At 53.7% G+C, this 25321-nt stretch overlaps 1 protein-coding gene across 1 annotated transcript in view; it reads left to right on the top strand.

Moving 5' to 3' along the window:
* LOC144487982 (alpha-2-macroglobulin-like) overlaps positions 1-25321 on the top strand; it is a 65817-nt gene that overhangs the window by 19727 nt on the left and 20769 nt on the right. Inside the window, exons 4-10 of the mRNA XM_078206013.1 lie at positions 3747-3801; positions 3916-4001; positions 6149-6311; positions 6447-6661; positions 9317-9532; positions 10398-10531; positions 17114-17204. Of these exons, the coding sequence (XP_078062139.1) occupies positions 3747-3801; positions 3916-4001; positions 6149-6311; positions 6447-6661; positions 9317-9532; positions 10398-10531; positions 17114-17204 (960 nt within the window). The remainder of the gene's footprint in view (positions 1-3746; positions 3802-3915; positions 4002-6148; positions 6312-6446; positions 6662-9316; positions 9533-10397; positions 10532-17113; positions 17205-25321) is intronic.

Raw genomic sequence — 25321 nt, 5'->3', positions numbered from 1 at the left:
AGGAGGGACAGACTGGTGAGAGAGAGACAGGAGGGACAGACTGGTGTGAGAGAGAGAGACAGGAGGGACAGACTGGTGTGAGAGAGAGAGACAGGAGGGACAGACTGGTGTGAGAGAGAGAGACAGGAGGGACAGACTGGTGTGAGAGAGACAGCAGTGACAGACTGGTGTGAGAGAGAGAGACAGGAGGGACAGACTGGTGTGAGAGAGAGAGACAGGAGGGACAGACTGGTGTGAGAAAGAGACAGGAGGGACAGACTGGTGTGAGAGAGAGAGACAGGAGGGACAGACTGGTGTGAGAGAGAGAGACAGGAGGGACAGACTGGTGTGAGAGAGAGAGACAGGAGGGACAGACTGGTGTGAGAGAGAGAGACAGGAGGGACAGACTGGTGTGAGAGAGAGAGACAGGAGGGACAGACTGGTGTGAGAGAGAGAGAGACAGGAGGGACAGACTGGTGTGAGAGAGACAGGAGGGACAGACTGGTGTGAGAGAGACAGGAGGGACAGACTGGTGTGAGAGAGAGAGACAGGAGGGACAGACTGGTGTGAGAGAGACAGGAGGGACAGACTGGTGTGAGAGAGAGAGACAGGAGGGACAGACTGGTGTGAGAGAGACAGGAGGGACAGACTGGTGTAAGAGAGACAGGAGGGACAGACTGGTGTGAGAGAGAGAGACAGGAGGGACAGACTGGTGTGAGAGAGAGACAGGAGGGACAGACTGGTGTGAGAGAGACAGGAGGGACAGACTGGTGTGAGAGAGACAGCAGTGACAGACTGGTGTGAGAGAGAGAGACAGGAGGGACAGACTGGTGTGAGAGAGAGAGAGAGACAGGAGGGACAGACTGGTGTGAGAGAGAGAGACAGGAGGGACAGACTGGTGTGAGAGAGAGACAGGAGGGACAGACTGGTGTGAGAGAGAGAGAGAGACAGGAGGGACAGACTGGTGTGAGAGAGAGAGACAGGAGGGACAGACTGGTGTGAGAGAGAGAGACAGGAGGGACAGACTGGTGTGAGAGAGAGAGACAGGAGGGACAGACTGGTGTGAGAGAGAGAGACAGGAGGGACAGACTGGTGTGAGAGAGACAGGAGGGACAGACTGGTGTAAGAGAGACAGGAGGGACAGACTGGTGTGAGAGAGAGAGACAGGAGGGACAGACTGGTGAGAGAGAGAGAGACAGGAGGGACAGACTGGTGTGAGAGAGACAGCAGTGACAGACTGGTGTGAGAGAGACAGGAGGGACAGACTGGTGTGAGAGAGACAGGAGGGACAGACTGGTGTAAGAGAGACAGGAGGGACAGACTGGTGTGAGAGAGAGAGACAGGAGGGACAGACTGGTGAGAGAGAGAGACAGGAGGGACAGACTGGTGTGAGAGAGACAGCAGTGACAGACTGGTGTGAGAGAGACAGGAGGGACAGACTGGTGTGAGAGAGAGAGACAGGAGGGACAGACTGGTGTGAGAGAGAGAGACAGGAGGGACAGACTGGTGTGAGAGAGAGAGAGACAGGAGGGACAGACTGGTGTGAGAGAGACAGGAGGGACAGACTGGTGTGAGAGAGAGAGACAGGAGGGACAGACTGGTGTGAGAGAGAGACAGGAGGGACAGACTGGTGTGAGAGAGAGAGACAGGAGGGACAGACTGGTGTGAGAGAGAGAGACAGGAGGGACAGACTGGTGTGAGAGAGAGAGACAGGAGGGACAGACTGGTGTGAGAGAGAGAGACAGGAGGGACAGACTGGTGTGAGAGAGACAGGAGGGACAGACTGGTGTGAGAGAGAGAGACAGGAGGGACAGACTGGTGTGAGAGAGACAGCAGTGACAGACTGGTGTGAGAGAGAGAGACAGGAGGGACAGACTGGTGTGAGAGAGAGAGAGAGACAGGAGGGACAGACTGGTGTGAGAGAGAGAGACAGGAGGGACAGACTGGTGTGAGAGAGAGAGACAGGAGGGACAGACTGGTGTGAGAGAGAGAGAGACAGGAGGGACAGACTGGTGTGAGAGAGAGAGACAGGAGGGACAGACTGGTGTGAGAGAGAGAGACAGGAGGGACAGACTGGTGTGAGAGAGAGACAGGAGGGACAGACTGGTGTGAGAGAGAGACAGCAGTGACAGACTGGTGTGAGAGAGAGACAGGAGGGACAGACTGGTGTGAGAGAGACAGGAGGGACAGACTGGTGTGAGAGAGACAGGAGGGACAGACTGGTGTGAGAGAGACAGGAGGGACAGACTGGTGTGAGAGAGACGGGAGGGACAGACTGGTGTGAGAGAGACGGGTGGGACAGACTGGTGTGAGAGAGAGAGACAGGAGGGACAGACTGGTGTGAGAGAGAGAGACAGGAGGGACAGACTGGTGTGAGAGAGAGAGACAGGAGGGACAGACTGGTGTGAGAGAGAGAGACAGGAGGGACAGACTGGTGTGAGAGAGAGACAGGAGGGACAGACTGGTGTGAGAGAGAGAGACAGGAGGGACAGACTGGTGTGATAGAGGCAGGAGGGACAGACTGGTGTGAGAGAGACGGGAGGGACAGACTGGTGTGAGAGAGACGGGAGGGACAGACCGGTGTGAGAGAGACAGTAGTGACAGACTGGTGTGAGAGAGAGAGACAGGAGGAACAGACTGGTGTGAGAGAGAGACAGGAGGGACAGACTGGTGTGAGAGAGAGAGACAGGAGGGACAGACTGGTGTGAGAGAGAGAGACAGGAGGGACAGACTGGTGTGAGAGAGAGAGACAGGAGGGACAGACTGGTGTGAGAGAGAGAGACAGGAGGGACAGACTGGTGTGAGAGAGACAGGAGGGACAGACTGGTGTGAGAGAGAGACAGCAGTGACAGACTGGTGTGTGAGAGAGAGACAGGAGGGACAGATTGGTGTGAGGTCGGGCACGGGGTAATGAGACAGGAGTGACAGACTGGTGTGAGAGAGAGAGACAGGAGGGACAGACTGGTGTGAGAGAGAGACAGCAGTGACAGACTGGTGTGTGAGAGAGAGACAGGAGGGACAGATTGGTGTGAGGTCGGGAAGGGGGTAATGAGACAGGAGTGACAGACTGGTGTGAGAGAGAGACAGGAGGGACAGACTGGTGTGAGAGAGAGAGACAGGAGGGACAGACTGGTGTGAGAGAGAGAGACAGGAGGGACAGACTGGTGTGAGAGAGACAGCAGTGACAGACTGGTGTGAGAGAGAGAGACTGGAGGGACAGACTGGTGTGAGAGAGAGACAGGAGGGACAGACTGGTGTGAGAGAGAGAGACAGGAGGGACAGACTGGTGTGAGAGAGAGAGACAGGAGGGACAGACTGGTGTGAGAGAGAGAGACAGGAGGGACAGACTGGTGTGAGAGAGAGAGACAGGAGGGACAGACTGGTGTGAGAGAGACAGGAGGGACAGACTGGTGTGAGAGAGAGAGACAGGAGGGACAGACTGGTGTGAGAGAGAGAGACAGGAGGGACAGACTGGTGTGAGAGAGAGAGACAGGAGGGACAGACCGGTGTGAGAGAGAGAGACAGGAGGGACAGACTGGTGTGAGAGAGAGAGACAGGAGGGACAGACTGGTGTGAGAGAGACAGGAGGGACAGACTGGTGTGAGAGAGAGAGACAGGAGGGACAGACTGGTGTGAGAGAGAGAGACAGGAGGGACAGACTGGTGTGAGAGAGAGAGACAGGAGTGACAGACTGGTGTGAGTCGGGAAGGGGGTAATGAGACAGGAGTGACGAGCTCTGACGGCTATCTCTCTCTCACCTCCCCCAGGCTGATAATATTTTCAAGAATTGGTTTAAGGCCCTGAATCGCCAGGCATCCTCAGGTTAGTAGTGACTCGCTCACATCCCCATCCCCCTCTTTCGCCCTTCACAGCTGTGTCCGCCCTCGCCCCCCGCTCTCTCCGTGTCTCTTCAATCTCTCCTTTCCTCGTCTGCAGAGTCCACCTGGTCTGCCTCAGAAGCTGACGACGGCTCACAAGGATCGTCCGCTGCCCCCCTCGACGGGACAGCACCAGACTTTAAGGTGAGGGCGAATCAGGCAGAGTTGACGGGCTCCAGAGACCGAGGGAGGTGTCAAAGGGAGTGCTGGAATCTCAGGGTGGGTGTGGGGGTCATCGGAGGAAAGATCCAGCACAGGAACAGGCCTTTGGGCCCAGCACAGGAACAGGCCTTTGGGCCCAGCACAGGAACAGGCCTTTGGGCCCAGCACAGGAACAGGCCTTTGGGCCCAGCACAGGAACAGGCCTTTGGGCCCAGCACAGGAACAGGCCTTTGGGCCCAGCACAGGAACAGGCCTGTTCCCAAGCCCAGGTCCACCACCCCCTCTGGCAGCGCGTTCCAGGCACCCACCACTCTCTCTCTCTCTGCGTGAAAAACCTCCCCTTCATATGTTCCCTGAAACTTTACCCCTCCCACCTTGGGGGTGGCACGGTGGCTCAGTGGTTCGCACGCTGCCTCACAGCGCCAGGGACCCCGAGTTCGATTCCCAGCTTGTGCGGAGTCTGCACATTCTCCCTCCCACGTGGGCTTCCTCCGGGCGCTTCCTCCCCCAGTCCGAAAGGCGTGCTGGTTAGGGGTGCGTTGGCCGTGCTAAATTCTCCCTCACTGCACCCGAACAGGTGCCGGAGTGTGGGCGACGAGGGGATTTTCACAGTCACTTCATTGCGGTGTTAATGTAAACCGACATGTGACACTCATAAATAAACTAAAACTAAACTGTGCTCCCCTTGTAACTGACACTTCCACCCTGGGGAAAAGGCCTCTGACTATCCACCCTGTCTGTGCCTCTCATCATTTTGTAGCCCCTCTATCAGGTCTCCCCTCAGCCTCCGTCTTCCCAGTGGACACAATCCTAGTTTATTCAACCTCTCCTCATAGCCAACACCCTCGAGACCAGGCAACATCCTGGTGAACCTTCTCTGCACTCCCTCCAAAGCTTCCACGTCCTGCTGGGAGTGTGGTGACCAGAACTGCACGCAATACTCCAAATGCGGCCTAACCAAGGTTTTACATAGCTGCAACATGATTCCCCAACTCTGGTACTCTTGAGGGGCTGTGAGGGAAGGAGAGTGAGGGCTATTGGAGCGGGGAGTGAGGGATATGGGGAAGGGGGAGTGAGGGATATAGGGAAGGGGGAGTGAGGGATATGGGGAGGGGGGAGTGAGGGATATGGGGAGGGGAGAGAGAGGGATATGGGGAGGGGAGAGAGAAGGATATGGGGAGGGGGGAGTGAGGAATATGGGGAGGGGAGAGAGAAGGATATGGGGAGGGGAGAGAGAGGGATATGGGGAGGGGAGAGAGAGGGATATGGGGAGGGAGAGAGAAGGATATGGGGAGGGGGAGTGCAGGATATGGGGAGGGGGAACGAGGGATATGGGAGGTGGGTGTGAGGGATATGGGGAGGTGGGTGTGAGGGATATGGGGAGGTGGGTGTGAGGGATATGGGGAGGGAGTGGGGATATGGGAAGGGGGGAGTGAGGGATATGGTGAGGCGGGAGCGAGGGATATGGGGAGGGGGAGCGAGGGATATGGGGCGGGGGATGTGAGGGATATGGGGAGAGCGAGCGAGAGATACAGGGAGGAGGGAGTGAGTGATATTGGGAGGGGGGTTGAGGGATATGGGGAGGGGGATTGATGGATATGGGAAGAGGGAGTGAGGGATATGGTGAGGCGGGAGCACGGGATATGGGGAGGGGGAGCAAGGGATATGGGGCGGGGGATGTGAGGGATATGGGGAGAGCGAGCGAGAGATACAGGGAGGAGGGAGTGAGTGATATGGGGAAGGGGGTGAGGGATATGGGGAGGGGGATTGATGGATATGGGAAGAGAGTGAGGGATATGGTGAGGCGGGAGCGAGGGATATAGGGTGGGGATGTGAGGGATATGGGGAGGGGGATTGATGGATATGGGAAGAGGGAGTGAGGGATATGGGGCAGGGGAGCGAGAGATATGGGGAGGAGGGGGTGGGGGATATGGGGAGGGGATAGTGAGGGATATGGGGAGGGGGAGCGAGGGATATGGGGAGGAGGGGGTGGGGGATATGGGGAGGGGATAGTGAGGGATAATAAGGTGTGGTGTGATTTCTGGAGTGTGTGAATGATATCTGAGCTCCATGTGTGAGTGAGTGAGCCTCTGTCTGTGCCTAACTCTCTCTGTCTGCCTCATGTCTAGACGGGAGTGACAGACAGGGCCCTGAAATGTCTGCGAGATGCCTTGGAGACGGTGAACAGTACCTACAGCCTCTCACTCCTGGCGTACACATTCACACTGGCTCAGGACCAGGTCACCAGGGACAAAATACTCCACCGTCTTGAGGAGCTGGCCATCAAAGAAGGTAGAGCCTCGTTCAGCCGCCTTCCCTCCACTCCCCCTCACCCTCCATCACTCCCTCCACCCTCGCTGGAGTGCGGGACATTGGACCATGTGGTGACGCGTAACTAACGTCGAGTCTCCAATCTTTGGCTTGCAGACGGCCTGACTCACTGGCGCCGCGAGCAGGAGCCTGAGGAAGAGCACGACTACTGGTGGAGAGCTCCCTCGGCAGAGGTGGAGATGACCGCCTACGTCCTCCTGGCCCTGCTGTCCCAGCCCCAGGTCCCCACCTCCGACCTGGACCGGGCCATTCCCATCGTCCGCTGGCTGGTGAAACAGAGGAATTCCTACGGAGGGTTCGCCTCGACCCAGGTGAAGAGTGGGGCTCGGTACCGCACTGAGAGGGGGATTGGGGAAGCTCAGAGAGAGGCCCACGTTTCTTCAGGAGGGTCGATAAAGGGGAATCAGTAGATGCACTGTACCGGCATTTACAAAAAAGCTTTCAATGAGGCACCACCCAAAAGATTGGGGCTGATGGAGTTGGGGGTAATATATTAGCATGGAAAGAGGATTGGGTAGCAGACAGGAAGCAGAGAGTGAGCATAAACAGGGCATTCTTTGATTTGATTTATTATTGTCACATGTATCAGCATACAATGAAAAGTATTGTTTCTTGCGTGCTATACAGACAAAGCATACCGTTCATAGAGAAGGAAAGGAGAGAGTGCAGAATGTAGTGTTACAGTCATAGCTAGGATGCAGAGAAAGATCAACTTAATGCGAGGTCGGTCCATTCAAAAGTCTGACGGCAGCAGCAGGGAAGAAGCTGTTCTTGAGTCGGTCGGTCCGTGACCTCAGACTTTTGTATCTTTTTCCCGACGGAAGAAGGTGGAAGAGAGAATGTCCGGGGTGCGTGGGGAGGGTCCTTAATTATGCCGGCTGCTTTTCCCCGAGGCAGCGGGAAGTGTAGACGGAGTCAACGTTTATTTATTTATTTACTGTCACAAGTAGACTTCCATTAACACCGCAATGAAGTTACTGTGAAAGTCCCCTTGTCGCCACACTCCGGCGCCTGTTCGGGTTACACTGAGGGAGAATTTAGCACGGCCAATGCACCCTAACCGGCACGTCTTTCGGACTGTGGGAGGAAACCGGAGCACCCGGAGGAAACCCACGCAGACATGGGGAGAACGTGCAGACTCCGCACAGACAGTGACCCGAGCCGGGAATCGAACCCGGGTCCCCTGGCGCTGTGAGGCAGCAGCGCTAACCACCGTGCTGAGGCCTCACTTGGAATACTGCGTACAGTTTTGGACCCCTTACCTTAAAAAAGGGATAGAGTAACATTGGAGGCAGTTCAAAGGAGATTCACCGGGCTAAATCTTGGTGAAGAAGACTAAATAGTCTGGGGTTGTATTACTCGGGAGTTTAGCAGAATAAGAACATAAGAACTCGGAGCAGGAGTCGGCCGTCTGGCCCCTCGAGCCTGCTCCGCCATTCAAAGAACAAAGAGAATTACAGCACAGGAACAGGCCCTTCGGCCCTCCTAGCCTGCACCGACCATGCTGCCCCCGACTGAACTAAAACCCCCTACCCTTCCGGGGACCGTATCCCTCTATTCCCATCCTATTCATGTATTTGTCCAGACGCCCCTTAAAACTCACTATCGTATCCGCTTCCACTACCTCCCCCGGCAGCGAGTTCCAGGCACCCACCACCCTCTGTGTAAAAAATCTGCCTCGTACATCTCCTTTAAACCTTGCCCCTCGCACCTTAAACCTGTGCCCCCCGAGTAACTGACTCTTCCACCCTGGGGAAAAAGCTTCTGACTATTCACTCTGTCCATGCCTCTCATAATCTTGTAGACTTCTACCAGGTCCCCCCTCAACCTCCGTCGTTCCAGTGAGAACAAACCAAGTTTCTCCAACCTCTCCTCATAGCTAATGCCCTCCATACCAGGCAACATTCTGGTGAATCTTTTCTGTACCCACTCCAAAGCCTCCACATCCTTCTGGTCATGTGGCGACCAGAATTGAACACTATATTCCAAGTGCGGCCTAACTAAGGTTCTATAAAGCTGCAACATGACTTGCCAATTTTTAAACTCAATGCCCCGGCCGATGAAGGCAAGCATGCCGTATGCCTTCTTGACTACCTTCTCTACCTGCATTGCCACTTTCAGTGACCTGTGTACCTGTACACCCAGATCCCTCTGCCTATCAATACTCTTAAGGGTTCTGCCATTTACTGTATATTTCCCAATCTGTATTAGACCTTCCAAAATGCATTAGAAACATAGAAAAACTACAGCACAAACAGGCCCTTCAGCCCCACAAGTTGTGCCGAACATATCCCTACCTTCTAGGCCTACCTATAACCCTCCATCCTATTAAGTCCCATGTACTCATCCAGGAGTCTCTTAAAAGACCCTATTGAGTTCGCCTCCACCACCACTGACAGCAGCCGATTCCACTCGCCCACCACCCTCTGTGTGAAAAACTTCCCCCTAACATTTCCCCTGTACCTACACCCCAGCACCTTAAACCTGTGTCCTCTCGTAGCAGCCATTTCCACCCTGGGAAAAAGCCTCTGAGAGTCCACCCGATCTATGCCTCTCAACATCTTATATACCTCTATTAGGTCCCCTCTCATCCTACGTCTCTCCAAGGAGAAAAGACCGAGCTCCCTCAGCCTATCCTCATAAGGCATGCCACTCAATCCAGGCAACATCCTTGTAAATCTCCTCTGCACCCTTTCAATCTTTTCCACATCCTTCCTACAATGAGGCGACCAGAACTGAGCACAGTACTCCAAGTGGGGTCTGACGAGGGTCTTATATAGCTGCATCATTATCCCCGGACTCCTAAACTAGACTAGGGGCGACGAGACGAATACATGGAGGATGGGAATGGAAGGATACGGTAGGTGCATACGGTTTTAGTTTAGGCAGGCCTCATGTGTGTGTGTGTGTGTGTCTGTATGAGTGACTCACCCTCTCCTCCGCCTTCCCTCTTTACCCCACCTCAGGACACAGTGGTGGCCCTTCAGGCCCTCTCCCTCTACGCAGAGTTGATCTACGTCGCTGACCCCCACAGCTCGGTGACTGTGAGCTCCGAGAGCGGATTCCACGAGGAATTCCACATCGACTCCTCCAACCAGCTCCTGCTCCAGAGCCGGCCCTTGCCGGAGGTTCCCGGAGAATACAGCGCGGAAGTCACCGGCTCCAGCTGCCTCCTCCTCCAGGTCCGACACTGGGGAATGCGGGGGAGTGTGGGGGAGTGCGGGGATGTGGGGGAGTGCGGGGATGTGGGGGAGTGCGGGGATACGGCGGAGTGTGGGGGAGTGCGGGGACGCGGGGGAGTGCGGGGACGTGGGGGAGTGCGGGGACGCGGGGGAGTGCGGGACGCGGAGGGAATGCGGGACACGGGGGGAGTACGGGACGGAGGGGGAGTGTGGGATATGGGGAGTGCGGGAGTGCAGGAATTGCGGGTAGGGCGGGATTATGGGGAGGGCTTGGGCAGGGGATATGGGGACCGAAGGATCTTCAGGATGGGAGTGAGGGATATGGGGAGTGAGGGATATGGGGAGTGAGGGATATGGGGAGTGAGGCATATGGGGAGTGAGGGATATGGTGGAACGAGGGATATGGGGAGTGAGGGATATGGGGAGTGAGGGATATGGGGAGTGAGGGATATGGGGAGTGAAGGATATGGGGAGTGAGGGATATGGGGAGCGCGGGATATTGTGGAACGAGGGATATGGGTAGTGAGGGATATGGGGAGTGAGGGATATGGGGAGCGAGGGATATGGGGAGCGAGGGATATGGGGAGTGAGGGATATGGGGAGTGAGGGATATGGGGAGTGAGGGATATGGGGAGTGAGGGATATGGGGAGTGAGGGATATGGGGAGTGAGGGATATGGGGAGCGCGGGATATTGTGGAACGAGGGACATGGGGAGTGAGGGATATGGGGAGTAAGGGATATGGGGAGTGAGGGATAGGGGAAGCGAGGGATAGGGGAAGCGAGGGATATGGGGAGTGAGGGATACAGTGAGTCGGGTCTTCTGACACTTTGTACACCCAGTAATCGAATATCTTCCACTTGTAGACATCTCTACGTTATAACACACCACCCAAACCGAAAGACACCGCCTTCAGAGTCTCCGTGGAGATGAAGAATCCTGTCTCATCAATAAAAAAACTGGGTCCAGGATCAGAACACCAGATTGAAATGAATGTCACGTAAGTGAGGAGGGGTGTCAGTATTTACCCCGTGTGAGGGTCAGTATTTACCCCGTGTGAGGGTCAGTATTTACCGGGTGTGAGGGTCAGTATTTACCGGGTGTGAGGGTCAGTATTTACCCAGTGTGAGGGTCAGTATTTACCCCGTGTGAGGGTCAGTATTTACCGGGTGTGAGGGTCAGTATTTACCGGGTGTGAGGGTCAGTATTTACCCCGTGTGAGGGTCAGTATTTACCGGGTGTGAGGGTCAGTATTTACCGGGTGTGAGGGTCAGTATTTACCGGGTGTGAGGGTCAGTATTTACCGGGTGTGAGGGTCAGTATTTACCCCGTGTGAGGGTCAGTATTTACCCCGTGTGAGGGTCAGTATTTACCCCGTGTGAGGGTCAGTATTTACCCCGTGTGAGGGTCAGTATTTACCGGGTGTGAGGGTCAGTATTTACCGGGTGTGAGGGTCAGTATTTACCGGGTGTGAGGGTCAGTATTTACCCCGTGTGAGGGTCAGTATTTACCGGGTGTGAGGGTCAGTATTTAGCCCGTGTGAGGGTCAGTACTTACCGGGTGTGTGGGTCAGTATATACCCCGTGTGAGGGTCAGTATTTACCCCGTGTGAGGGTCAGTATTTACCGGGTGTGAGGGTCAGTATTTACCGGGTGTGAGGGTCAGTATTTACCCCGTGTGAGGGTCAGTATTTACCCCGTGTGAGGGTCAGTATTTACCAGGTGTGAGGGTCAGTATTTACCCGGTGTGAGGGTCAGTATTTACCCAGTGTGAGGGTCAGTATTTACCCCGTGTGAGGGTCAGTATTTACCGGGTGTGTGGGTCAGTATTTAACCCGTGTGAGGGTCAGTATTTACCCCGTGTGAGGGTCAGTATTTACCGGGTGTGAGGGTCAGTATTTACCGGGTGTGAGGGTCAGTATTTACCGGGTGTGAGGGTCAGTATTTACCCAGTGTGAGGGTCAGTATTTACCGGGTGTGAGGGTCAGTATTTACCCCGTGTGAGGGTCAGTATTTACCCCGTGTGAGGGTCAGTATTTACCCCGTGTGAGGGTCAGTATTTACCCCGTGTGTGGGTCAGTATTTACCGGGTGTGAGGGTCAGTATTTACCGGGTGTGAGGGTCAGTATTTACCGGGTGTGAGGGTCACTATTTACCGGGTGTGAGGGTCAGTATTTACCAGGTGTGAGGGTCAGTATTTACCCCGTGTGAGGGTCAGTATTTACCGGGTGTGAGGGTCAGTATTTACCCCGTGTGAGGGTCAGTATTTACCCCGTGTGTGGGTCAGTATTTACCGGGTGTGAGGGTCAGTATTTACCGGGTGTGAGGGTCAGTATTTACCGGGTGTGAGGGTCACTATTTACCGGGTGTGAGGGTCAGTATTTACCAGGTGTGAGGGTCAGTATTTACCCCGTGTGAGGGTCAGTATTTACCGGGTGTGAGGGTCAGTATTTACCCCGTGTGAGGGTCAGTATTTACCGGGTGTGAGGGTCAGTATTTACCCCGTGTGAGGGTCAGTATTTACCAGGTGTGAGGGTCAGTATTTACCCCGTGTGAGGGTCAGTATTTACCGGGTGTGAGGGTCAGTATTTACCCCGTGTGAGGGTCAGTATTTACCGGGTGTGAGGGTCAGTATTTACCGGGTGTGAGGGTCAGTATTTACCCCGTGTGAGGGTCAGTATTTACCGGGTGTGAGGGTCAGTATTTACCCCGTGTGAGGGTCAGTATTTACCCCGTGTGAGGGTCAGTATTTACCGGGTGTGAGGGTCAGTATTTACCCCGTGTGAGGGTCAGTATTTACCGGGTGAGAGGGTCAGTATTTACCCCGTGTGAGAGTCAGTATTTACCCCGTGTGAGGGTCAGTATTTACCGGGTGTGAGGGTCAGTATTTAACGGGTGAGAGGATCAGTATTTACCCCGTGTGAGGGTCAGTATTTACCGGGTGTGAGGGTCAGTATTTACCGGGTGTGAGGGTCAGTATTTACCCCGTGTGAGGGTCAGTATTTATCCCGTGTGAGGGTCAGTATTTAACCCGTGTGAGGGTCAGTATTTACCGGGTGTGAGGGTCAGTGTTTACCGGGTGTGAGGGTCAGTATTTACCGGGTGTGAGGGTCAGTATTTACCCCGTGTGAGGGTCAGTATTTACCGGGTGTGAGGGTCAGTATTTACCCCGTGTGAGGGTCAGTACTTACCGGGTGTGAGGGTCAGTATTTACCGGGTGTGAGGGTCAGTATTTACCCCGTGTGAGGGTCAGTATTTACCGGGTGTGAGGGTCAGTATTTACCCCGTGTGAGGGTCAGTATTTACCGGGTGTGAGGGTCAGTATTTACCCCATGTGAGGGTCAGTATTTAGCCCGTGCGAGGGTCAGTACTTACCGGGTGTGTGGGTCAGTATTTACCCCGTGTGAGGGTCAGTATTTACCCCGTGTGAGGGTCAGTATTTACCGGGTGTGAGGGTCAGTATTTACCGGGTGTGAGGGTCAGTATTTACCCCGTGTGAGGGTCAGTATTTACCGGGTGTGAGGGTCAGTATTTACCGGGTGTGAGGGTCAGTATTTACCGGGTGTGAGGGTCAGTATTTACCGGGTGTGAGGGTCAGTATTTATCGGGTGTGAGGGTCAGTATTTACCCAGTGTGAGGGTCAGTATTTACCCCGTGTGAGGGTCAGTATTTACCGGGTGTGAGGGTCAGTATTTAGCCCGTGTGAGGGTCAGTACTTACCGGGTGTGTGGGTCAGTATTTACCCCGTGTGAGGGTCAGTATTTACCGGGTGTGAGGGTCAGTATTTACCGGGTGTGAGGGTCAGTATTTACCCCGTGTGAGGGTCAGTATTTACCGGGTGTGAGGGTCAGTATTTACCGGGTGTGAGGGTCAGTATTTACCGGGTGTGAGGGTCAGTATTTACCCCGTGTGAGGGTCAGTATTTACCGGGTGTGAGGGTCAGTATTTACCGGGTGTGAGGGTCAGTATTTACCGGGTGTGAGGGTCAGTATTTACCCCGTGTGAGGGTCAGTATTTACCGGGTGTGAGGGTCAGTATTTACCCCGTGTGAGGGTCAGTATTTACCGGGTGTGAGGGTCAGTATTTACCGGGTGTGAGGGTCAGTATTTACCCCGTGTGAGGGTCAGTATTTACCGGGTGTGAGGGTCAGTATTTACCGGGTGTGAGGGTCAGTATTTACCCAGTGTGAGGGTCAGTATTTACCCCGTGTGAGGGTCAGTATTAACCGGGTGTGTGGGTCAGTATTTACCCCGTGTGAGGGTCAGTATTTAACCCGTGTGAGGGTCAGTATTTACCCCGTGTGAGGGTCAGTATTTACCGGGTGTGAGGGTCAGTATTTACCGGGTGTGAGGGTCAGTATTTACCGGGTGTGAGGGTCAGTATTTACCCAGTGTGAGGGTCAGTATTTACCGGGTGTGAGGGTCAGTATTTACCGGGTGGGTGGGTCAGTATTTACCCAGTGTGAGGGTCAGTATTTACCCCGTGTGAGGGTCAGTATTTACCGGGTGTGAGGGTCAGTATTTCGCCCGTGTGAGGGTCAGTACTTACCGGGTGTGAGGGTCAGTATTTACCCCGTGTGAGGGTCAGTATTTACCGGGAGTGATGGTCAGTATTTACCGGGTGTGAGGGTCAGTATTTACTGGGTGTGAGGGTCACTATTTACCGGGTGTGATGGTCAGTATTTACCGGGTGTGAGGGTCAGTATTTACCAGGTGTGAGGGTCAGTATTTACCCCGTGTGAGGGTCAGTATTTACCCCGTGTGAGGGTCAGTATTTACCGGGTGTGAGGGTCAGTATTTACCCCGTGTGAGGGTCAGTATTTACCCCGTGTGAGGGTCAGTATTTACCCCGTGTGAGGGTCAGTATTTACCCCGTGTGAGGGTCAGTATTTACCGGGTGTGAGGGTCAGTATTTACCCCGTTTGAGGGTCAGTATTTACCCCGTGTGAGGGTCAGTATTTACCAGGTGTGAGGGTCAGTATTTACCCCATGTGAGGGTCAGTATTTACCGGGTGTGAGGGTCAGTATTTACCCCGTGTGAGGGTCAGTATTTACCGGGTGTGAGGGTCAGTATTTACCCCGTGTGAGGGTCAGTATTTACCGGGTGTGAGGGTCAGTATTTACCGGGTGTGAGGGTCAGCATTTACCGGGTGTGAGGGTCAGTATTTACCGGGTGTGAGGGTCAGTATTTACCGGGTGTGAGGGTCAGTATTTACCGGGTGTGAGGGTCAGCATTTACCGGGTGTGAGGGTCAGTATTTACCGGGTGTGAGGGTCACTATTTACCGGGTGTGAGGGTCAGTATTTACCCCGTGTGAGGGTCAGTATTTACCGGGTGTGAGGGTCAGTATTTACCCCGTGTGATTGTCAGTATTTACCCCGTGTGAGGGTCAGTATTTACCGGGTGTGAGGGTCAGTATTTACCGGGTGTGAGGGTCAGTATTTACCGGGTGTGAGGGTCAGTATTTACCGGGTGTGAGGGTCAGTATTTACCGGGTGTGAGGGTCAGTATTTACCGGGTGTGAGGGTCAGTATTTACCCCGTGTGAGGGTCAGTATTTACCCCGTGTGAGGGTCAGCATTTACCAGGTGTGAGGGTCAGTATTTACCGGGTGTGAGGGTCAGTATTTACCGGGTGTGAGGGTCAGTATTTACCCCGTGTGAGGGTCAGTATTTACCGGGTGTGAGGGTCAGTATTTACCCCGTGTGAGGGTCAGTATTTACCCCGTGTGAGGGTCAGCATTTACCCCGTGTGAGGGTCAGTATTTACCGGGTGTGAGGGTCAGTATTTACCGGGTGTGAGGGTCAGCATTTACCCCGTGTGAGGGTCAGTATTTACCCCGTGTGAGGGTCAGTATTTACCCCGTGTGAGGGTCAGTATTTACCGGGTGTGAGGGTCAGTATTTACCGGGTGTGAGGGTCAGTATTTACCCCGTGTGAGGGTCAGTATTTACCCCGTGTGAGGGTCAGTATTTACCGGGTGTGAGGGTCAGTATTTACCGGGTGTGAGGGTCAGTATTTACCCCGTGTGAGGGTCAGTATTTACCCCGTGTGAGGGTCAGTATTTACCCCGTGTGAGGGTCAGTATTTACCGGGTGTGAGGGTCAGTATTTACCGGGTGTGAGGGTCAGTATTTACCGGGTGTGAGGGTCAGTATTTACCCCGTGTGAGGGTCAGTATTTACCGGGTGTGAGGGTCAGTATTTACCGGGTGAGAGGGTCAGTATTTACCCCGTGTGAGGGTCAGTATTTACCCCGTGTGAGGGTCAGTATTTACCGGGTGTGAGGGTCAGTATTTACCCCGTGTGAGGGTCAGTATTTACCGGGTGTGAGGGTCAGTATTTACCGGGTGTGAGGGTCAGTATTTACCGGGTGTGAGGGTCAGTATTTACCGGGTGTGAGGGTCAGTATTTACCCCGTGTGAGGGTCAGTATTTACCGGGTGTGAGGGTCAGTATTTACCGGGTGTGAGGGTCAGTATTTACCCCGTGTGAGGGTCAGTATTTACCGGGTGTGAGGGTCAGTATTTACCCCGTGTGAGGGTCAGTATTTACCGGGTGTGAGGGTCAGTATTTACCGGGTGTGAGGGTCAGTATTTACCGGGTGTGAGGGTCAGTATTTACCCCGTGTGAGGGTCAGTATTTACCCCGTGTGAGGGTCAGTATTTACCCCGTGTGAGGGTCAGTATTTACCGGGTGTGAGGGTCAGTATTTACCCCGTGTGAGCATCAGTATTTACCCCGTGTGAGGGTCAGTATTTACCCCGTGTGAGGGTCAGTATTTACCGGGTGTGAGGGTCAGTATTTACCCCGTGTGAGGGTCAGTATTTACCCCGTGTGAGGGTCAGTATTTACCCCGTGTGAGGGACAGTATTTACCGGGTGTGAGGGTCAGTATTTACCGGGTGTGAGGGTCAGTATTTACCGGGTGTGAGGGTCAGTATTTACCCGGTGTGAGGGTCAGTATTTACCGGGTGTGAGGGTCAGTATTTACCGGGTGTGAGGGTCAGTATTTACCCCGTGTGAGGGTCAGTATTTACCGGGTGTGAGGGTCAGTATTTACCCCGTGTGAGGGTCAGTATTTACCCCGTGTGAGGGTCAGTATTTACCGGGTGTGAGGGTCAGTATTTACCCCGTGTGAGGGTCAGTATTTACCGGGTGTGAGGGTCAGTATTTACCGGGTGTGAGGGTCAGTATTTACCGGGTGTGAGGGTCAGTATTTACCGGGTGAGAGGGTCAGTATTTACCGGGTGTGAGGGTCAGTATTTACCGGGTGTGAGGGTCAGTATTTACCGGGTGTGAGGGTCAGTATTTACCGGGTGTGTGGGTCAGTATTTACCGGGTGTGAGGGTCAGTATTTACCCCGTGTGAGGGTCAGTATTTACCGGGTGTGAGGGTCAGTATTTACCCCGTGTGAGGGTCAGTATTTACCGGGTGTGAGGGTCAGTATTTACCCCGTGTGAGGGTCAGTATTTACCGGGTGTGAGGGTCAGTATTTACCAGGTGTGAGGGTCAGTATTTACCCCGTGTGAGGGTCAGTTTTTATTGACAATGTTAATCTATCTCCTTCTCTTCCTCTCTCCTGTTCTAGTTACGTTGGTGAGCGGCCTGTTACGAACATGGTGCTTGTGGATGTTGCGATGATCTCTGGATTCTCCCCCAAGAAGAATTCTTATGAAGCAGTGAGTGTTGTGCTCGAAAATTCTAACCAACTCACTGTGGTTTCCTCGGTTCCAAACTCTTACTGTGGTGTCCCAGGTCTAAACTCTCAGTGTGGTTTCCCAGGTCTAATCTCTCAGTGTGGTGTCCCAGGTCTAATCTCTCAGTGTGATGTCCCAGGTCTAAACTCTCAGTGTGGTGTCCCAGGTCTAAACTCTCAGTGTGGTGTCCCAGGTCTAATCTCTCAGTGTGGTGTCCCAGGTCTAATCTCTCAGTGTGGTGTCCCAGGTCTAATCTCTCAGTGTGGTGTCCCAGGTCTAATCTCTCAGTGTGGTGTCCCAGGTCTAAACTCTCAGTGTGGTGCCCCAGGTCTAATCTCTCAGTGTGGTGTCCCAGGTCTAATCTCACAGTGTGGTGTCCCAGGTCTAATCTCTCAGTGTGGTGTCCCAGGTCTAATCTCTCAGTGTGGTTTCCCAGGTCTAATCTCTCAGTGTGGTGTCCCAGGTCTAAACTCTCAGTGTGGTTTCCCAGGTCTAATCTCTCAGTGTGGTGTCCCAGGTCCCAAATTCTCAGTGTGGTGTCCCAGGTCCCAAACTCTCAGTGTGGTGTCCCAGGTCTAATCTCTCAGTGTGGTGTCCCAGGTCCCAAACTCTCAGTGTGGTGTCCCAGGTCTAATCTCTCAGTGTGGTTTCCCAGGTCTAATCTCTCAGTGTGGTATCCCAGGTCTAATCTCTCAGTGTGGTGTCCCAGGTCTAATCTCTCAGTGTGGTGTCCCAGGTCTAAACTCTCAGTGTGGTTTCCCAGGTCTAATCTCTCAGTGTGGTGTCCCAGGTCTAATCTCTCAGTGTGGTGTCCCAGGTCTAATCTCTCAGTGTGGTGTCCCAGGTCTAATCTCTCAGTGTGGTGTCCCAGGTCCCAAACTCTCAGTGTGGTTTCCCAGGTCCCAATCTCTCAGTGTGGACAATATCCAGGCTCGGGTCGTCAAGTGGCGAGTAACATTCGCGGCTGACAACTGCCAGGCAAAGGCCAGTCACCAAGAGAGAATCTAACCATCTCCCCCCTTGATAATCACTGGGATTAAATTGCTGAATCCACCCCCGCCCACTATCAACATCCTGGGGTGACAGAAACTGAACCGGGCCCCAACCATATAAATACTGTGGCTCCCAGAGCAGGCCAGAGGCTGGGAATCCTCCGGAGAGTAACTCACCTCCTGACTCCCCCCAAAGCCTGTCCACCATCTACAAGGACACAAGTCAGGAGTGCGATGGGACACTCTTCACTTGCCTGGATGAGTGCGGCTCCAACAACACTCGAGAAGCTCCACACCATCCAGAACAAAGCAGCCCCCCCTCGCCCCACTCAATCGACATGCCAAGCACAAACAAAATTCTGAGGTCACGCACCAACCGACTCAAGAACAGCTTCTTCCCTGCTGCTGTCAGAGTTTTGAATGGACCTACCTCGCATTAAGTTGATCTTTCTCTACACCCGAGCTATGACAGTAACACTACATTCTGCACCCTCCCCTTTCCTTCTCTATGTGCAGAAGGCAGAGAGTGGCTGTGGAGGGGTCTTTCTCTGCATGGAGGTCAGTGACCAGTGGAGTGCCCCAGGGATCTGTTCTGGGACCCTTGCTGTTTGTCATTTTCATAAATGACCTGGATGAGGAAGTGGAGGGATGGGTTGGTAAGTTTGCTGACGACACCAAGGTAGGTGGTGTTGTGGATAGTTTGGAGGGATGTCAGAAGTTGCAGCGAGACATAGATAGAATGCAAGACTGGGCGGAGAAGTGGCAGATGGACTTCAACCCGGATAAGTGTGTGGTGATCCATTTTGGCAGATCCAATGGGATGAAGCAGCAGTATAATATGAAGGGTACCATTCTTAGCAGTGTAGAGGATCAGAAGGACCTTGGGGTCCGGGTCCATAGGACTCTTAAATCAGCCTCGCAGGTGGAGGATGCGGTCAAGAAGGCGTACGGCGTACTGGCCTTCATTAATCGAGGGATTGAGTTTAGGAGTCGGGAGATAATGCTGCAGCTTTATAGGACCCTGGTTAGACCCCACTTGGAGTACTGCGCGCAGTTCTGGTCACCTCATTACAGGAAAGATGTTGAAGCCATTGAAAGGGTGCAGAGGAGATTTACAAGGATGTTGCCTGGATTGGGGGGCATGCCTTATGAGGATAGGTTGAGGGAGCTTGGTCTCTTCTCCCTGGAGAGACGAAGGATGAGAGGTGACCTGATAGAGGTTTACAAGATGTTGAGAGGTCTGGATAGGGTAGACTCTCAGAGGCTATTTCCAAGGGCTGAAATGGTTGCTACGAGAGGACACAGGTTTAAGGTGCTGGGGGGTAGGTACAGAGGAGATGTCAGGGGTAAGTTTTTCACTCAGAGGGTGGTGGGTGAGTGGAATCGGCTGATGTCGGTGGTGGTGGAGGCAAACTCGTTGGGGTCTTTTAAGAGACTTCTGGATGAGTACATGGGATTTAATGGGATTGAGGGCTATAGATAGGCCTAGAGGTGGGGATGTGATCGGCGCAACTTGTGGGCCGAAGGGCCTGTTTGTGCTGTGGCTTTCTATGTTCTATGTTCTATGAATAGTATGCTTTGTCTGTATAGCGAGCAGGAAACAATACTTTTCACCGGTGTTTCCCAATACATGTGACAATAATAAATCAAATCAAATCAATGTCTTGTACAACTTCAACAAGACGTCCCAACTCCTGTATTCAATGTTCTGACCGATGAAACCAAGCATGCCGAATGCCTTCTTCACCACTCTGTCCATCTGTGACTCCACTTTCAAGAAGCTATGAACCCGTACCCCTAGATCTCTTTGTTCTGTAACTCTCCCCAACGCCCTACCATTAACTGAGTAAGTCCTGCCCTGGTTCGATCTACCAAAATGCATCACCTCGCATTTGTCTGAATTAAACTCCATCTGCCATTCGTCAGCCCACTGGCCCAATTGATCAAGATAGACCTCACCGGTGGTGGTTCCTCACGTGGGGGCAGTGTGATGGGAGATCCCTCTCATCGTATTTAAGTTGATTGGACTGAGTTACCAGACCTCCCTGCGTGGGCATCTCTTAACCCCAGCAGGGGAGGACGGTGAGAACTGGAAGGCGAGATCTCAGTGGTGAGATTCTCCTTCTCCCTGTCTGGCCGTACATTGCACTCACTCTCCCCGTACACCCACAATAAACAGGGGCGCACAATCATAGAAACATAGAAGGTGGAGGCCATTCAGCCCTTCGAACCTGCGACACCATTAATCACCATCATGGCTGGGCTGATCACCCAACTCAATCGCCTCATCCTCCTTTCCCCCCAGAACACACTGAGAGATTGGGATCTGGGACACCACACTGAGAGTTTAGACCTGGGGCACCACACTGAGAGATTAGACCTGGGACACCACACTGAGAGATTAGACCTGGGACACCACACTGAGAGATTAGACCTGGGAAACCACACTGAGAGATTAGACCTGGGACACCACACTGAGAGTTTAGACCTGGGGCACCACACTGAGAGATTAGACCTGGGAAACCACACTGAGAGTTTAGACCTGGGAAACCACACTGAGAGTTTAGACCTGGGAAACCACACTGAGAGATTAGACCTGGGACACCACACTGAGAGTTTAGACCTGGGGCACCACACTGAGAGATTAGACCTGGGAAACCACACTGAGAGTTTAGACCTGGGAAACCACACTGAGAGTTTAGACCTGGGAAACCACACTGAGAGATTAGACCTGGGACACCACACTGAGAGATTAGACCTGGGAAACCACACTGAGAGATTAGACCTGGGACACCACACTGAGAGTTTAGACCTGGGAGACCACACTGAGAGATTAGACTTTCTCCCCATAACATACCTTTGAGAAGGTACCGCATTGTAGGTTGTTGCATAAAGTTAAATCTCATGGGATCCAGGGTGAGGTATCTAAATGGATACAAAATTGGTAGAGAGTTGTTTTTCAAACTGGAGGCCTGTGACCAGCGGTGTGCCTCAGGGATCAGTGCTGGGTCCACTGTTATTTGTCATTCATATGAATGATTTGGATGAGAATATAGGAGGCATGGTTAGTAAGTTTGCAGATGACACCAAGATTGGTGGCAGAGTGGACAGTGAAGAAAGTTATCTCCAATTGCAACGGGATCTTGATCAATTGGAGCGTAGGAGACTGAGGGGTGATCTTATAGAGGTCTATAAAATAATGAGGGGCATAGATCAGCTAGGTAGTCACCATCTTTTCCCAAAGGTAGGGGAGTCTAAAACTAGAGGGCGTAGGTTTAAGGTGAGAGGGGAGAGATACAAAAGTGTCCAGAGGGGCAATTATTTCACACAGAGGGTGGTGAGTGTCTGGAACGAGCTGCCAGAGGCAGTAGTAGAGGCGGATACAATTTTATCTTTTAAAAAGCGTTTAGACAGTTACATGGGTACGATGGGTATAGAGGGAGATGGGCCAATGTGGGCAATTGGGATTAGCTTAGGGGTTAAAAAAGTAAGGGCAGCATGGACAAGTTGGGCCGAAGGGCCTGTTTCCATGTTGTAAACCTCTATGACTCTAACCTTTGATCCTATTCGCCCCCAAGTGCTATATCCAGCCCCCTCTTGAATACATTCAAAGTTTTGGCATCAACCACTCCCTGTGGTGATGAATTCCACAGGTTCACCTCTCTCCGGGTGAAGAAATGTCTCCGCACCTCCGTCCTAAATGGTCTACTCAGACTGTGACCCCCCCTGGTTCTGGACTCCCCCACCATCAGGAACATCCTCCCTGCATCTACCCTGTCCAGCCCTGATAGAATTTTATAAATGATGCACCATTGATTCACGCAAAGACTAGAGGTTGTGAAACAACAGGGTTTTATTAACAAGAACAGAAGCGCTCCCAAACCGATGGCTAATCCGAACTGAGGCAAAAGGGGCAGAGAGCAGCCACCTTTATACCCCGAGGAGGGCAGAGCCCCGGATTGAGGCAGCAGGGGCGTACCCAGGCATATCCCATATACAGACAGTATTACAGCAGGGGCGTGCCCAGGCATATCCCATATACAGACAGTATTACAGCAGGGGCGTGCCCAGGCATATCCCAGATACAGACAGTATTACAGCAGGGGCGTGCCCAGGCATATCCCAGATACAGACAGTATTACAGCAGGGGCGTGCCCAGGCATATCCCATATACAGACAGTATTACAGTGGTTCACCACATTCACCCCCTGTTTAAAAAAGAGTTCGGAGGGGGCGAGGTGGTGGAACGACAGTCACAGAGTTACAAGTTCAGTCTCTCCGGGGGCTTGATCTGCCGCTGCGACTGCCGCAGTGTCAGACGTGGTGCCGGTTCAGGAGTCCGCGGTGATGGGTCAGACGCCAGTCCATAACCGGTGAAGCCGTCCGTAGCGCCTTCAGACTGCCGGGTGTGTGGAGGCTGCTCCTGGGGCTCAGGCGTGCCGTACACGGGGGCTAAATAAGCGTGCTGCGACTCTGGTGCATCATGGACAACGTTGGGAGCTGGGGGTGAGGGGCCACGGGACGTAGTACCTGTGGGGGCCAGATCGCGAATGGAGACCGTGTCCTCCCGCCCGTCGTGATACGCCACATCGGCGTATTGGGGGTTGGCGTGGAGGAGCCGGACTGTTTCGACCAGGGGGTCGGACTTATGGGTCCGCACATGCTTCCGGAGCAGGACAGGGCCTGGGGACGTCAGCCACGACGGTAGTGAGGTCCCCGAGGAGGACTTCCTGGGGAAAACAAACATCCGTTCATGAGGGGTGGCGTTGGTAGCCGTGCACAGTCGTGACCTAATTGAGTGTAGCGCATCAGGGAGGACCTCTTGCCAGCGGGAGACTGGAAGACCCTTAGACCGGAGAGCTAATAAAACTGCTTTCCAGACTGTTGCATTCTCCCTCTGCACCTGTCCGTTCCCCCTGGGGTTGTAGCTGGTGGTCCTACTCAAGCCTATGCCTTTGGAGAGTAGGTACTGGTGCAGCTCGTCACTCATAAAAGAGGAACCCCGGTCGCTATGAATATAGCTGGGGAAACCAAACAGGGTGAAGAGGCTGTGCAGGGCCCTGACGACCGTGGCCGAGGTCATATCCGGGCAGGGAATAGCAAAGGGGAACCGCGAATACTCATCAATGATGTTGAGGAAGTATACGTTGCGGTCAGAGGAGGGGAGGGGACCTTTGAAGTCAACGCTCAGGCGTTTGAAAGGGCGGGTGGCTTTGATGAGGTGCGCTCTGTCTGGCCGGTAGAAGTGCAGCTTGCACTCTGCGCAGACTTGGCAGTGCCTGGTTACAGACCTGACTTCCGTGATGGAATAGGGCAGGTTCCGGGCCTTGATGAAATGGAAGAACCTGGTAACCCCCGGGTGGCAGAGGTCATCGTGGAGGGTCTGTAACCGGTCTAGGTTCGCACTGGCACAGGTCCCCCGGGACAGGGCGTCTGGGGGCTCATTGAGCTTCCCAGGCCGGTATAAAATGTCGTAAATGTAGGTGGAGAGCTCGATCCTCCACCTCAAAATCTTATCGTTCTTGATTTTGCCCCGCTGCGCGTTACTGAACATAAAGGCAACGGACCGTTTGTCCGTGAGCAGGGTGAACCGTTTGCCAGCTAGGTAGTGGTACCAGTGCCGCACAGCCTCCACGATGGCTTGTGCCTCTTTTTCGACAGAGGAGTGTTGAGTTTCAGGGCCCTGGGGGGTGCGCGTGAAGAAGGCCACGGGTCTGCCCGCCTGGTTAAGAGTGGCGGCTGGGGCAAAATCAGACGCATCGCTCTCCACCTGGAATGGGGTGGATTCGTCTACGGCGTGCATCGTGGCCTTCGCGATATCCGCTTTGATGCGGTCAAAGGCCAGTCGGCCCTCCGCCGCTAGGGGAAAAGAGGTGGATTTGATGAGCGGACGGGCTTTGTCCGCATAATTGGGGACCCACTGGGCGCAGTATGAGAAGAAGCCCAGGCATCTCCTCAGCGCTTTGAGGGTGGTGGGGAGGGGAAGTTTCAGGAGGGGACGCTCGGGGTCGGGGCCGATGATCCCGTTCTCCACAACACAACCAAGGATGGCGAGGCGGCGCGTGTGGAATACGCACTTCTCCTTATTGTAGGTCAGGTTGAGGAGTGCCGCCGTGTGGAGGAATTTTTGGAGGTTGGCGTCGTGGTCCTGCTGATCGTGGCCACAGATGGTGACGTTATCCAGGTACGGGAAGGCGGCCCGCAACCCGTTCTTGTCCACCATTCGGTCCATCTCACGCTGGAAAACCGAGACCCCATTGGTGACGCCGAAGGGGACCCGAAGGAAGTGGTAGAGGCGGCCATCTGCCTCGAAGGCGGTGTATTGGCGGTCTTCCGGGCGGATAGGGAGCTGGTGGTATGCAGACTTCATATCAATGGTGGAGAACACCCGATATTGTGCAATCTGATTAACCATGTCAGAGATGCGGGGAAGGGGGTACGCGTCCAGCTGCGTGTAGCGGTTAATGGTCTGACTGTAGTCAATGACCATGCGAAGTTTCTCCCCAGTCTTAACAACCACCACTTGGGCTCTCCAGGGACTGGTACTGGCCTCAATGATCCCCACCCCCAGGAGGCGTCGCACCTCGGACTTGATGAACGCTCTATCGCCAGCGCTGTACCGTTTGCTTTTGGTGGCAATGGGCTTGCAGTCGGGGGTGAGGTGTTCAAAGAGCGAGGGAGGGGCGACTTTGAGGGTCGAGAGACCACAGGTGGTGCGCGGTGGCTGGTCTGTTAGCTGTGGATTTTGGACGGAGATTGGGGGAAAAGGCCCATTATACACCATAGTGATGCTCCCAAGGTGACACAGGAAATCTAGCCCCAGTAGTACGGCAGCGCAGAGCTGTGGCAGCACGAGGAGCCTGCACTTGTTGTACACCAAGCCCCGTACAGTCAGAGTTGCTACACAGTACCCGAGGACATTCACTGACTGGGACGTCGAAGCCATAGAGATTGATTGCTGCATTGGCAGTACTGGCAGTGCGTAGCGCCTCACCGTGTTAGGGTGGATAAAACTCTCCATACTCCCACTGTCAAATAAGCAGTTAGTAATGTGGCCGTTTACCTTGATGTCCATCATCGACCAGGCGAGTTGGTGAGGCCTGGACT

Source organism: Mustelus asterias, unplaced genomic scaffold (assembly GCF_964213995.1).
Source record: "Mustelus asterias unplaced genomic scaffold, sMusAst1.hap1.1 HAP1_SCAFFOLD_1177, whole genome shotgun sequence".
NCBI classification, from domain to species: Eukaryota; Metazoa; Chordata; class Chondrichthyes; order Carcharhiniformes; family Triakidae; genus Mustelus; species Mustelus asterias.
This window is presented reverse-complemented; position numbering and strand designations above follow the sequence as displayed.